This window comes from Heliangelus exortis, chromosome 2 (assembly GCF_036169615.1).
Source record: "Heliangelus exortis chromosome 2, bHelExo1.hap1, whole genome shotgun sequence".
Taxonomy (NCBI): domain Eukaryota; kingdom Metazoa; phylum Chordata; class Aves; order Apodiformes; family Trochilidae; genus Heliangelus; species Heliangelus exortis.
The window spans coordinates 99,401,792-99,416,074 of NC_092423.1; the positions used below are offsets into that span (position 1 = coordinate 99,401,792).

A 14,283-nucleotide genomic window follows, 5' to 3' on the forward strand; every position below is an offset into this window, starting at 1 on the left:
TTTAATAACATCTCTGCTTTTTTCAGAGAAGAACTGAGTCACATGGTGGTCCCTAGACAAAAAAAAAAGAAAAGCAAAACATAACTCAGCGTATTAAAACCTTAAAAGACAGAGCCCTTGGGTAGATATGATCACCATAAAGCAGTATATTAATAACAGGTTAACAGCAGGGTAAACTGTTGGTTAATTGGCAGGCCATAGATGCCAAGTTCCTAATTACCTCCACTTAAGCCAGAGGGATGTTAGCACCCAAGTGTCTCTGTGGACCCATACAGGTTTGCTCTGTCTTTCTACCTGTAGTGTACATGATGCTAAAATTTTGTTTCCTTCAATTTCTGTCTCCCCACAGCTGCGAAGTTAGAGCAGGCCCAGAGTTCATCACCAGATCTTACAGGTTCTACCACAATAACACATTTAAGGCCTACCAGTTTTATTATGGTGGCAATCGCTGCACAAACCCCATCTACACGTTGGTGATTCGGGGCAAAATCCGTCTCCGCCAAGCATCCTGGATCATCCGAGGGGGTACTGAGGCCGATTACCAGCTCCGCAACGTACAGATCATATGTCACAATGAGGCAATAGCCAAAACATTAAGCGAGCTGGTGAACCGTACGTGTCCTGGATTTATACCAGAAGACAGTCCCTGGGAGCAGGATGTGAGCTACGATTTGCTGAGAGAAGAGAACGGCTGCGAATGCACCAAAGCTCTGAATTTTGCCATGCACGAGCTGCAGCTGATCCGCGTGGAGAAGCAGTACCTGCACCACAATTTGGATCACCTTGTGGAGGAGCTGTTTCTTGGAGACATTCATACTGATGCTACTCAGAGGAGGTACTACCGGCCTTCTAGTTACCAGCCTCCTCTTCAAAATGCCAAGGTAAGTGTCTCTAAATATATGCCTTCTTTGTAAGGTAGTAGTGACAAAGCCCACGTTATTTGGTGCTTCTAAGTCAGTGCACAAGTGTAACCTTAAACATAGATGTGCTTCTAAAATAAGAGGTGGATTTCAGCCTTACAAGTGATGCAGCAAATTAAAAAGAAAGAAATCACAGAGCCCAGAGCACGTCTTCTGGGCTTGATGAGGCTGCATCAAATGAGCGAAAAATAGGCTGGTGAACTAAGGTCAATAAAAGCCACTCTGAAGGTGGAATCAAATATTTTATATGCAGAGGTGGAAGTTGTTGGCTGTGGCGTAGCAGCTGAAAAGAAAGCAAGTTAGATACAGGGCTGAGAAAGGATAAAAGAAACAGGCATGTGATTGCTTGTGTAGCTGCAGGAGTTCCAGAGAGAAAGGAAATAAAATTGTATCAGCATATGGAAGTTGTGTGATCCATAACCTGAATTAAAAAAAGAGGAAATTGCAAGGTAGACACATGAAAAGGGCAGCAAGAAGGTAAAAAAACCTGATGGGCTGTGCAGGTCATGGATCCAGATGCAGGCACACATATTAATGAAATGAAAAACAGGTGAATTTTGAATGGGCCTCTAACTCCATTTGATAATTCAGTTTTCAAAGGGGCCTCAAAGTGCCCTCAGCTTCATTGGGAACTGATGAACCCATAGTAAGTTAAATAAAAATCAAACAGGAAGAGTAGACATTGATGGCCTGTAGCAGGAGGGCTGTCTATAGATCTTTCCTGGTGACATTTCAAAGGCAGGCAGTGATTGGAACCACATTGCTGCTGCTGCTGGTGTGCTCCAGCTGGGCGCTGCCACAGCATCACTTCCAGCTAATGGGTTATCACCATTTTAAATTATTTCATTGCACCCCACTCAAAATTCAGCTACAGCAGATCAGCAGCAGCAGGGAACACAACAAGGGAAGGGAGAGTTTTGATGAGAAAGACTTGGCTTTCCCTTTCTTTCCAAACTGTCCACTTGGGGTAGCATCTGCCTCTCATAAACATCAAATTTCAGTGGTTCAGGACTTTACGTGACCTGTCTGAAATCGTTTTAAGTAGCCTGGCCTAGACTACAAAATCCACAGTCACTTATGTCTCTGTGTGAAAGCTGCTGTCATTTCTGTCGTTCTTATGCACTCTTCAAGTGATCAAGAAAATTGGCATTTTCTTTTTAAATGTGTCCTACCAAAATGGAGAGTGTTCACCAGCATCAGATGAACCACGGAACATTCCCCATCAAAATTTTACTTTTTTTTTAAGTAATTCAGACATGCACAATGACTTTTTCTTTGTTTATTTGGTAGTGAGGGTTCTTTCCTAAATCTCTTCCTCACAGATAACCATAGCTACAAATGTACAGATTATCTGACACCAGCTATTTCTGGGAAATATAGTAGATCTTTCTTTGACCATGAAGCAGAGTCAAAATCTTGATTTCATTCTCCCTAGCTGACTATTTTTTCTGGTCAAATCTTGTTGTCTTATTATGGCCTGATAGATAACATAGTAAATGCTCACACTTCTACCTTGTAATAATTTCATTACAGTTAGAATGATAGGTGTACTCTCAACCAGCTTTATAAAAATAAGATTTTTTCCAGGCCTCCTGTAATTTTAGGAAACACTGGTAGCAATTTTCTGGGTGTTCCCTTCTGCTGCTGTAGCATCACTTTTTCCCTCTAAAATATTATGCCTCTAAAATATAATGCTCAAATTTACAGCATGAAGTTTTGCATAAGAAGTCTCTTGAGCCATGTGAGCAAAATAAACCATGAGAGCACAGAAAACTGTCGATTTGTGTTCATAAAGTCCATTATCTCAGGCATGATCCAATCCATTCTGGCCAGACTTCTATGTGGAAAATCAGAGCCACCTCAGTCTTTTTCCCTGGGTCACCCTGCACACCATTATCCCACATTCCCATGTGTCCAGATGGGCAGGTCCTGCCCAGGGGTGCCACCTGTGCACTCTGGCTGGGGAGAGCCTACAGCGTGGATCCTAGGGAAGACTCCCATATCATATGTGTGTGAGAACTTGGAAAGAGGAAAAATAAACAAAACAACCAGCTAGATATTGATGGAGTACAGTCCTTCTGCAAAAGATTTTTGGTAGCTGGGTCTTGGCAGGGGCTGAATCTCAGGGCTGAATTCATGAGACTGGAAGCCCATTCTTAAGAACACTGTTGGCTACAGACAGTGCTGTTGCTATAGAAGGCACAGGTTAACTTTGGATACACCAAAATACATCCAGATTCCAGCTCTTTGTGCTGAAACCAATGTAGGTTAATAAACAGGACCCCCAGGTCCTGACTTGCAGGACACTTTTTGACTGCCAGTTTGGCCAGTTATGAGTTCTAGAGAGCTGTGATACCTCTGTTTCTCCTCCAGCCACTGCCTGCAAGACCTGCTTGGTTCTCACAATGTATATATACAGCATGGGGACTGCTGGGACACCAGGCTCAGCTGGAGCCTTCAACAGCAAAAGATGCATAGTTTTAGGACACCTATGAAGTGTGCAACAGCACAGCTTCTCTTTGGTTGTTTTTTTGTTTTTGGGGTTTTTTTTTGTTTGTTTTGGTAGGTTCCTCTTGCTTAGATTTGATGTGAGACTGGTTTTTTTCTCAGGACAAGTGGGGCCTGCTGATACTAGGTTTTCAGCATGAAATAAATAACAGTACCCCTAAAAGATGAACCTTTGCCTCAGCTGCCATGAAATATTTCTGGGAGCTGGTTTGTACTTACCCATTAAGTCCTCTATACCAATAGGTTTGCAACCCAGCTGTCTGACCTAGTGTTTGCCACATGTAGGAAGAATAATAGTAACAGAGGTGCTTTTTTTTTTTTTTTTTTTTTTTAAGTCCAGGCAAACATACTGCTGAAAGGTTATAACCCTTCTTCTTTGAACTCTTTTCCTTTTCTAATTGTTGCTCCACTGGGACCCAGCTGAAAATGAGTTTAAATGCTAAATTGAGTTTAAAACTACAAGTCACAGACTCCTGTGGAAACTGGACACCATGAATAAATAGAAACGTTAAATCAACTTGTTTTTTTAAGGTTTCTACAGTCATACCAAGAGGCTGAGGAGGCCAGGAAATTGCTTCTGAAGTGAATCAGGTGTATTGTGTGGAATCTTTCATTTGAGGCTTTTTTCATTTCCTTTTTATTTATTTTTATTTTAAACTTATAAAAGCCTGTCTAAAATAAGTTAAGAGGATTCACATTTTGAGTTAAATTTATAGTTAAGTCTCTATATAGAAGAAAGTTCCACCCAGCTCAAGAGTTTACACAGCCCATAAGTTGGATGTGGTAGCCACATTCATTACTTATGTGGTTGAAATGAATAGTAATTAAAAGCAAATGATTGTTGGATATGCTAGGAATGCCAAAGCCACATGATCAGGACTTTAAACAAATAGAATTGGACTTTCTCCAGATTCCTGCTGTGATTTCACCACAGGATGGTAAATCAAAAGGTCTGTCCAAAACCAGACAACTTTACACTGAGCTACAAATCTGAAAAACTTCACAGATTACCGTATCTCAAGTGTTCATATAAAATCAGGGAGCTTTTAAAAATGCACAATATGTAATCTCCTCAGGCTTTATGAGTTCTCTTAGATAAGAGCATACCTTAAATTCCTCCTGTAAAATATGTGGCAGCTCCTGTGTGCAGCTGATGAACAGTTCACTCTATAGTGTTATCCTACCAGCTCTGAAGCCTTACTCAAAATATCCATTAGGACTTGCTTGAGCAGGGCTGAACATCTTTAATGTCTCTTGACATTGCAAATCTATCAAGAGATTCAAGCAATTGCACATGCAGCTTCTTTAGCCAGCGTGAGAGAGCACCTGGGTGGGAAGGGCAGGATGGGGAAGCTGCTTGGCCATCATCAAGTGTATTTTATGAAATATTCCCAGTTAGGACAGCAGCAAGAAGTCTGAGTGACTGGCCATAAAATCATACCTTAATTCCAAATACATACAGGGACTTGTAGCACAAAGGCTTGAATGCAGTATTCATTCACTATGCAGAAGGACAGAAGATGTTTCCAGAGATATCTGCTCTCAAACTACTGGAAATGTGTGCAGCAGCAATACTGGGATACTTATTTTTCATCTAATTGCCTCAGCAATAGTGCTTTGTAAACAAAAACTCTTTGTGCTATTTTGTCATCTGACAGGGTAGCAGGGAAGATCAGAGCAGGGCTGTGGTGACCTGTTCTTCTAGTTAGAACATTATTTAGGAATAAAACTGGGTGGTCTGGAACATCACAAGAAGCCTCAAGCATGCTAGGATAACCTTCTTTCTGCTTTTGCCACGGTCAGACATTCATTGGCCACACACTTTCAGTAGAACTTTTTCCCTATTTGATTCTCTGTTAGAAGTTTAATTGTCACTGAAAACTGACTTCCAGCAGCACCTGGAATTTGCAGCTAACAGATTCAACATACAGAGGCTGGTGCTTGGCCTTTCCTTTAGCCAGGTGGTGAAAAAAAAAAAAAAAAAAAAAAGTGCACTAGGTCTTTTTTGTGCTTTTCAGAATTTGAGTCTTCATCTCTTTGAACCTCAGTGACTTCATCTGTAGGGGAATGTTGTGTAATTGAGAAGCTTCCAGGCAAATGTGAGCATAAGTTAATAAATAGGTGTTAAACATGTGAAGCGCCTCAGAGAAATATGCAAAGCATTATCTCAACCAAAAAGTGTAATTTTGGAGGACAAAACTTCTTTGTTTGTCAGTAGTGCCACTAGACTTCTAGATTGAGCCAACACTTGAAGGGTTTCTTTTGTTCATTGTTACTGGCAAAAGACTCTTGGTTAGGAAAATTTTCAGGGGAGAGAAGAAAGAACACTCAGAAGAGTCTTCAAATAGTTTAATTCCAGGTTTATGAGCACTCAGCAGTGCATGTGATGCACCACAGACATCAGAAGAGGCAAACAGGTTGCTGCTGAGGCTGATCCCTGACACTCTCAGCAGCACTGTGGGCTGTGGCCTGGCAGAAGAGAGCTCCTTGGAACCCACCTACTGTCCACACCAGCACTTGAGACATCTTATAAAACCCTCTTCATTTTTGTTAACTTCACCCTTTGTTCAGCCACTACAGTAAAAGCCTGTCCTGACACATATATGTCACCACAGATCAAAATGAGCCTTTTAGCCTAATAAAATAAAACCTGGGCCTTCAGAATGTTCAGATACATATGTATTTGAACTACTGAAACCTTTCTTGTTGGTGGTGTATAACCACAATTGCTTCATCTTTTCTTAGAGATGGAGGGAGGACTTGTGAGTAATATTGGTACATGTTTCAGAGGGATGTATAGATTGCTTTTTAAAGCAATAAACACCTGGTGATGCTTTATTTTGGAATACTCTGTTCCTTAAAATGGACATTCAAATTGTTTATTTGAGTTTTCCAGGGCTCAGGGGTTTTTTTGTTGATACTTCCCGAAATATTCGTCACCATAAATGCGTGTTGTTTTAGTAGGATAGATGACATGGAAACACATTCATCTGTGAACAAAGGCACTTTTCTCTTTGTTCTTGTCTTTTGCCCTAGTTCATATCAGAAAAGAACAACCAGAAGACATTTGCATTTCAAAACAGTTGTGTTTATTTCAGTTTTGTGCAGGGTTGGACAACAGAATCAACACTGAAGATCAGACAGTTGTGTAATGACCGTAATGATGTAATGAATAAAAATGCCTTTGGATTCCTTCCCTTCACTATCTCTCCCTTCATGGGAGCAGTTAATAAAAACCATTCCTCAATATCTTAAAATATATGGTACACATTTGTACATAAATCTGAACCTATTTTCACCCTCCTTCCTTCTTGCAACTCCTCTGTTCCCCTCCATAAGAAATTCCCAAACTGACAACCCTACTAAGGAGTTACCACCCTCTGCAGCATTTCACTTGCTTCAAGATTTTTAATTAAAGTTTTAAATCTTTGTTATTCTTCATTCCCTTTGGCAAGCTGAATTATCACTGTGTCAACCGTGCATGTCAACTCCCCAGAGCCAGCATAATATACGTTAGCCAACTCAGCTTCATATGAGGTCATGGAAAGCCTGCAAATTATCACTTTTGTGGTAGAGAGAGATTGCAGCCATTTGTAAAAGTGTTGTCTTGGTCTGCAGTTATCTGGAGTGGTGGAGAAGCAGAGCTTGATGCTATACTGAGCAATTCGTAAAAGTGTCCTTTCTATGGACTTAGCTATTTGGCAATGTGAGGCGAAGACATCCCACCTTTTTTGGTTGAGTTGGAAGCATTTCCTTGAATTAATATTCTCCCAGGGTTTCCATTTGTCTTCATGCTGGGAGCAGGCAGCTGGCACCTTGTTTTCTCGCATGGTGAGGTTTAAAGCATCCAGACCAGGCATGCCTCATTCCAGTCCCACCTAGCCCTGCTGCTGACACACAATATTCAGGAGGGTGTGAAAGATCATTACTAAGCACATCTTTTCTTTCCCCTCAGTACTCTCCCTCATGATGGTACATGCATTCACATGACAGCTTCTGTGACTGTCAGACCCTACCAGATGCCAGACCTCTGGTTAGGTCTGTACTGCACATGTGGTTCAGGCCTGAACCAGCTTTTCAAGGAACCTAGTGCCTGGACCCTCAACCACACACCTCAGAGAATCATAGACTCATAGAATGGTTTGGATTGGAAAGGATCTTAAAAATCATTTAGTTCCCACTTCTGCATGGGTAGGGACACCTCCCATAGGGCCAGGTTTTTCAGAGCCCCATCCACCCTGGCCCTGAACACTTCCAGAGAGGAGGCATCCACAGCTTCCCTGGGCAACCTGCTCCAGTTTTTCACCATCCTCACAGTAAAGGTTTTTATCCTAATAATTAACCTAAACCTACCCTCTTTCAGCTAAGAAACTTCACCCGTCATCTTATCACTACATGCCCTAGTAAAACGTCCCTCCCTCCCCAGCTTTCCTGCAGACCCTTGGAAGTGCAGGAGAGCATCTATTACATCTCCCTGGAGCCTTCTCCATGCTAACAACCCCAACTCTCTCAGCCTGTCTTCATAAGAGAGATGCTCCAGCCCTCTGATCATCTTTGTCTCACCCCAAGAGCTCCATGTCCTTCTTACATTGGGGGCTCCAGAGCTGGACACAGTGCTCCAGGTGGGGTCTCATAAGAGCAGAGTAGAGGGGCAGAATCACCCCCTCTCAACCTGGGAGTTGATCACACTTGTTCTGATGCAGCCCAGGACAGGGTTGGCTTTCTGGGCTGTAAGTGCACACTACCAGCACATGCTGAGCCTCTCATTAGCCATCACCACTCCCAGGTCCTTCTCCTCCAAGCTGTTCTCAACCCATTCTCTGCCCAAACAGTAATATGCTTGAGATTGCCCCAACCCATGTGCACAACTTTGCACTTGGCTTTGCTGAACTTCATGCAGCTTGCACAGGCCCTCCCAAGCCTGCCAAAAAGAATGCTGTAGCCCCATCTTAGAAAGCCACCAAATTTGCCAGGCACCATTTGACCTCAGTGAATCCACGTTGCCTCCCACCAATCACCTCTTTATTTTCCATGTGCCTTGGCACAGTTCCCAGGGGGATCTGTTCCATGGTCTTGCCAGGCACAGATGTAAGACTGACTGACCCATAGTTCCCTCGCTCTCCTTTTTTTTCCTTTTTAAAAATGGGGGTTATGTTTCCTCTTTTCCACTCAGTGGGAACCTCACTAAACCACCACTAAACTTCTGCAGCAAGGCTGGGTTCTAGCCCTTGCTGTTGCAATACCACACAGATGCCACCTGTTCTCCATCCTTTTTGCCATACACTGATAACCAGTGCACATAAAGGGTGCCCAAAGGTAGTTCTGTATCAGCTGAGATCCTGGTTCTTCCAAACAAGCCACCAGCACAGACCCAGGGGCTCAGACAGCACAAGCAGAGCATTGTAGAAATATTATTTTGACTGGATAAGGCAGGATATTGCTACAGAAATTTGATATAAGTGACTCCACCAGCTTTGGGGTTGTTGTAACCGAGCAGGGTGGTGGACAAGGCAACAGTGTAGGGCATGGGGAGGGAAGGATGAACATGGAATATCTGGTTTTGAATATGAAGTGACAGCTAGAAGGGCTGAGCCCCAGGGGATTTGTTACAGAAAGAAGCTACTGCCCTGCCTAGGGTTTGGGGTTGGGTTTTGGTTTGACACTGGGCTTGCTGGGGGGCAGAGAGGAAGCCAAAGAGGTGGCCAAGAGAAGCACAGCTGATTGTGCTTTCCAGTCCTGCTGAGGCAGAGCTGATGCTTGAGTCCCTGAACCAGGTTAAGATACAGGAAGGATCCATCCCCTGTACAGTGACTCAGGCAAAAAAAAAAAGTGATTTCCAAAATTCCTTTGGGAAAATGCTGAGTGATTTCATGCAAGTTTGAAGTCCTTGCACACATGAAACAAATGGCTACTGAGGACACTAATTGGGTTCAACTCTTCTCAGAATTGTCCATTTCCTTTCCTAATCTTGGATAAGCTCCAAACAGCCGCAGTCCCACATCTGCCCCCACACAAGGCCTCCTCCAACAGGAGATGCCATGGTTTTGGACGGTTTAGGAACTTTCTACACATCACTACTGTCAATGCTTTTGTATTCTTAATGTAAAGTACCAACTATTTGCAACTATAAAAGATGACGGAGAGAGTCCATCAGAAAACGGTAAAAAAATCTCCATTAAAAATATTTAAAAATCCCTTTAAAATATTTTCTCATTTTTTGAAGAGATACACTTGCTTTGCAGGGAAAAATTGAATACCAGAAAACAAAGTTTGCTTTGTGTCTCTTCCTCCTGTCTGTATATACTCAATTAAATATTTTCCCATGTCCTTTTTAAAATAAGAATCTAATTTAAAATGTCACATTCATTTCTCAGTCTGTTCTGCTAAGAGTGCACTGCATCTCTCAGACTCTAAGTAGTCTGAGCAATGACTCTTTACTTAAAAACCAGTAAGTTATAGTGGAGATATTATTATGTTTCCATTATGTAAACAGCAGATAATATGTAAATATCAGAACAGTCACCTCTTGTAATTTTACAAGAGAAGGGTTGAATTAAAATTTGTTCTATTTCAGACAAATATTGGTTTAAGATTCTTTGACTGAGATACAGACGTGTTCAGGATATAAAGAACAGATAGATGGGTAGATAGATAGATGAGCAAATACAGTTGAATAAGGCATTTAATTGAAAATAATTATATTTTCAGCCTCCTCTTTAATATTAGTGCTTATTTGTTTTGGCACTAAACACACAGCTCACAGAATATCCTGCAGGTCCTCTCCTTGATAGTAAGCACTGATTTCAGCTTCTGCTTGAACCATAAAAAAAGGGCAGGTTTTCTGCACATTTTCTGTACATTTTGAAAAGAGTTTGGTACATGGCTGTCTCATTCTTGTACCAACAGCATCAAAATACAAAGGTGTTTGAAGAAAACTAGAACACCATCCAAAAAATCTTTTTTCATGTTATTTGAAGCTCATTTCACTGTTGCTCAGAGAGCATCCCAGTTCCATGATAGTTTTTTGGTCTGGGCCATAAAGAACATTATGAATTGATTATAGGCAAATTAGTCCGAGACAGCCCCAGGATCACTTAGAACTTAAGAGAAAATTAAACTGTGCTGAGAGGATTTATATTTCTGACTATCCAGAGCAATTGGGAAAAAGATCAAGGAACCTCATCTTTGATTGTTTGGGCTTTTTATAATTATTATTATTAAAAACCTCTCTGCTTGGCTTCCAGAGCTCTTTGGCCCTGTTACCACTTCAACTGAGGCAGGAGGGAGAGAAAAAGAAAAATGTTGGTGGAAATTTTCAGATCACAAACTCCTTTCTCCCTGACTACTAAAACCCGAGTTTCCAGCCAGAGATCCAGGCTTATTTCAAGCTTCATGGATTAGTTTAGAAATTGGCTTTACACCCAGGAGGATGAGGAGCTGAGGCAACCATCACTTCAGCATCACAGAGCTGCAAGGGAACACCCTTCATGGGAAGGGATCTTCCAGGCATTGGGCAGCAGCCATGTCAGGGGATGGTCTTCCTAGAAAGATCCTACTATTAAAAATATTGCATTGTACACCTAAGATCATCAAAACATAGAATATATGTTAAATGCTGTCCACTGCTCATTTTATTGCTTTTTTAGTTTATGTCATGCCCAAATCAGTTTTTTATTAGGGAGAATTTAATTGTGTTCGGACTCAGCTGTCTTCTGTCTCTGTTCCCTATTTTCTTTTAACATCTGTTTTTAGAAAATCATCTTTCCCTGAGACACATGGAAAGGGAGTGTCTGCAAAGCCTTAGCTAGTATAATTAAGATCCGAGAGCAGCCAACCTGAAAAAGTAACAGTGACAAATACAGCCAATTGTTAACCATAAATTACTCCATAATTAAGTCCAATTGCCTCATAAAAAAACTAGACCTTTCGTCCATTGCTTGGACAGAAGTCAAACTGAGGGATTTTACATGTTGCATGTTCTTCCATTGAGCAGTTCATAACTCTGAAAGCTAGTAACCCAGAAAAGAATTTTTAAAAAAGGAAAAAAAAAAGGAAAAAAAAAAAGAAAGAAAAAAGAGGAAAAAAAAAAAAAAAAAAAAAAAAAAAAAGAAAGAAAGAAATTTAAAAAAGGATGCAGAATGCTTAGCTAGGCTTAGATTCAAGCAATGCATTCAGGATACTTCTCTGTGAGGCACCTGAACCAGCCAGTGAAAGGGATACTTCTGTTTTCCTCTCACCACCCCAACGTCTCTTTGTCTCCACCCAGTTTGCTCCAAAAAGTCTCTGTTCACCACAGTCCCTTTGTCTGGGCACATCATCAGTAATGAGAAGACAGGAGGTTGGACTTTTCTTACCAGTGCAACTGGTCAGCCCTTCAGAGCTGATGCAAAGCCTTTGGAATTAGAAGGGCTTCACAGAGTTACAGCAATTCAAGATATGGACCACAGAGGTCAAAGAACCAGATGAGCTACAGACAAAAGTATGAGGGTAGTGGAAAAATGGAACAGGTTGCTCAGGGAGGTAGATGAGGTCTCATCCCTGGAGATATTCAAGGTGAGGCTTCACAAAGCTATGAGCAACCTGACCTATTGAGAGTGTCCCTGCTTACTGCAGGGGGGTTGGACTAGATGACCTTTAGAGGTCCTTTCCAACCAAAATTATTCTAGGATTCTGAGTGTTTATACTGCTAAGCTTCAATTTTTGAGAGTTAACTTGGACCTTCCTTGAGTTTGCCCATGGAGTCACCTCCACTTGAAGGATAATGGTAGCTAGCATAATCGTGTTGCATGAATTTTATAAGTTTTGGGAAGGAACTCCTCCTTGTGCCTCAAGATATGAGCCCATCCCTGATAAAGAGAAAGGGGCTGCTTGTAGTCATACTGTTTCCTACTATTGACCAATTCAGCTTATCTAAGTTATGTTTAGTTTTATAATACTGTCTTCTACTCACTTTCTTGGCTATCTTGCTTCACATTATGCAAGTGGGGCAATAACAGCAATAAGGTTACTGTCATTGATGCAGTTTATTAGCCCTTAAAGTGTTAGTGATGCCAGCCTGCCCCACAGTATGACAGCCACCACACTGAAGAAATGATTGCTTGGCAGACACCAGCATCTTCCACAGTGCAACCTCTCCTTGCATGTGTGGTGGCATTTTTTGGATGTTGATCTCCAAGAAGACAAAACTCTTCTTTCCATTGCACTTCAAAAATGTTTGTTTCTTTTCTGATTTTGTTGGCAGCAAGCAGAACTGCACACCTCCTCCAGCAGTTTTCTTGCAGCACTGCCCATGGCAGGGTGGCTGCTCAGCTTCTCCACCCTTGTTCACAGATGGAGCTCAAGTGAAACGGGGCGGCTCTGCCGCTGCCCGGGGCATGCCAAGGCAGTCTCCACCTTTCCCCAGCACCAACATGTTTCCTACCCATTCATAAGTCATCTGTCTGCCAGCAATATTGAGCCACAAAGCACTCAGTAAACCGGCCCTGGTCAGATGATTGACATCCTCTGAAGGGAGCTAGGGATTCAGCAGACCGGTTTTGTAAGTCCCAAACAAGCTTGCAGGTGAAACCTCCTGAGATGTTATTGTAGTCAAGAGGAAGGTGGACACTGGACTTCTGTGGTATTGTATTTGGAGGTTTGTTCCAGGAATAGAGCTACACACATTTTTTATAATTATTATTATCTTTTAAATCACATCTAGGTCCTTGTAATGCCTGCTTTCTGACAGCTCAGTGGCTCCATTTAGCTATCTGCCTGTCCTGTCTCAAACAGAAGAGTTGTAATTTTCTGAAATGAGGTTAAATCACACAGGAAGGCCACATAAGAAATCTAGAGCAAAATAGAAAACGTAACTGCATCTTCGCTCTTCTCTTGACAATCAGGAAATGCAAACTAAAACTTGTAGTTTCAGAAAACTGCTCAGTTTCACAGTCTTTATGAGTTATCTGTGTTTCCAGTGTTCAGGAGAACCAGATGTTTTTCACCAGCCTCTGTTGTCAGTTACTATGGCACAAATCTGTGCTTACTTCACCATTTGCAGTTGAATTACTCAATTAAATGCTCTGTGTATTTTCACTAAGACACTAATGGCCCTTGCACCTGCTTGCAGAATTTAGCAGAAAAATGTATCTTAAAATTAGCTAACAAGCTCCACAGTGGGAAAGAACCACATCCACTTTAATAGCATGCTGACTAATGTTCCCAGAAGACCATGTGTTTTGGGGTGGAAGGATCCTCTGGAGGTCACCAATCCAACCTCCTTTCTCTTCAGAGCAGGGCCATTGGCCAGCACTGGCTCAGACCAACCTGACCATTTATATACATCATTTGCAGTTATTTTGCATGTAGAGCATTATTGTACATTCCAGGGATGTAGAACAGGAGAATTACTAATTATTTCACTGACTTTTGGTGTCTGTCTGGTCTGGGGTGAGAGAAAAATATAAACCCTGTTCAACACGTGTAAAAGGGATATATTGTGGGTGTTGCATATTGATTCTCTGAAGCTATCACCTATAGTCGTATGTTTGGAGAAACTCAGGGCACTAATGAAGGTTGTGGTAATGTCTGCAAAGTGTGCTGTGAGCTGGAGGTAGTGAGTAGAGAAATGCTGACTCCATAGCAGCTCACGTGGACTTTACATGCAATGAATGTGAGCATTTATGTTATGGAGCAAGCTCAGAGATGTCAGAAAAGAGACCTGGAAAGGAGCACAGAGAGAAAGCATTTGTATAAATCTCTCTCCCTTATAGCTGCATGGAGAGCTTCAGCTCTTTACTTGGTGCACAAATTGAGCAAAGTGGATGTAAGTAACCCACTCAGCACACCCCCTTTCTCCAGGAAGGATTGCTTGTCC

At 41.8% G+C, this 14,283-nt stretch overlaps 1 protein-coding gene across 1 annotated transcript in view; it reads left to right on the forward strand.

Moving 5' to 3' along the window:
- The window catches only part of APCDD1 (APC down-regulated 1), a 33,991-nt gene that overhangs the window by 10,597 nt on the left and 9,111 nt on the right, over positions 1–14,283 (forward strand). The window contains exon 3 of the mRNA XM_071737147.1: positions 350–881. Coding sequence (XP_071593248.1) covers positions 350–881 — 532 coding nt within the window. The remainder of the gene's footprint in view (positions 1–349; positions 882–14,283) is intronic.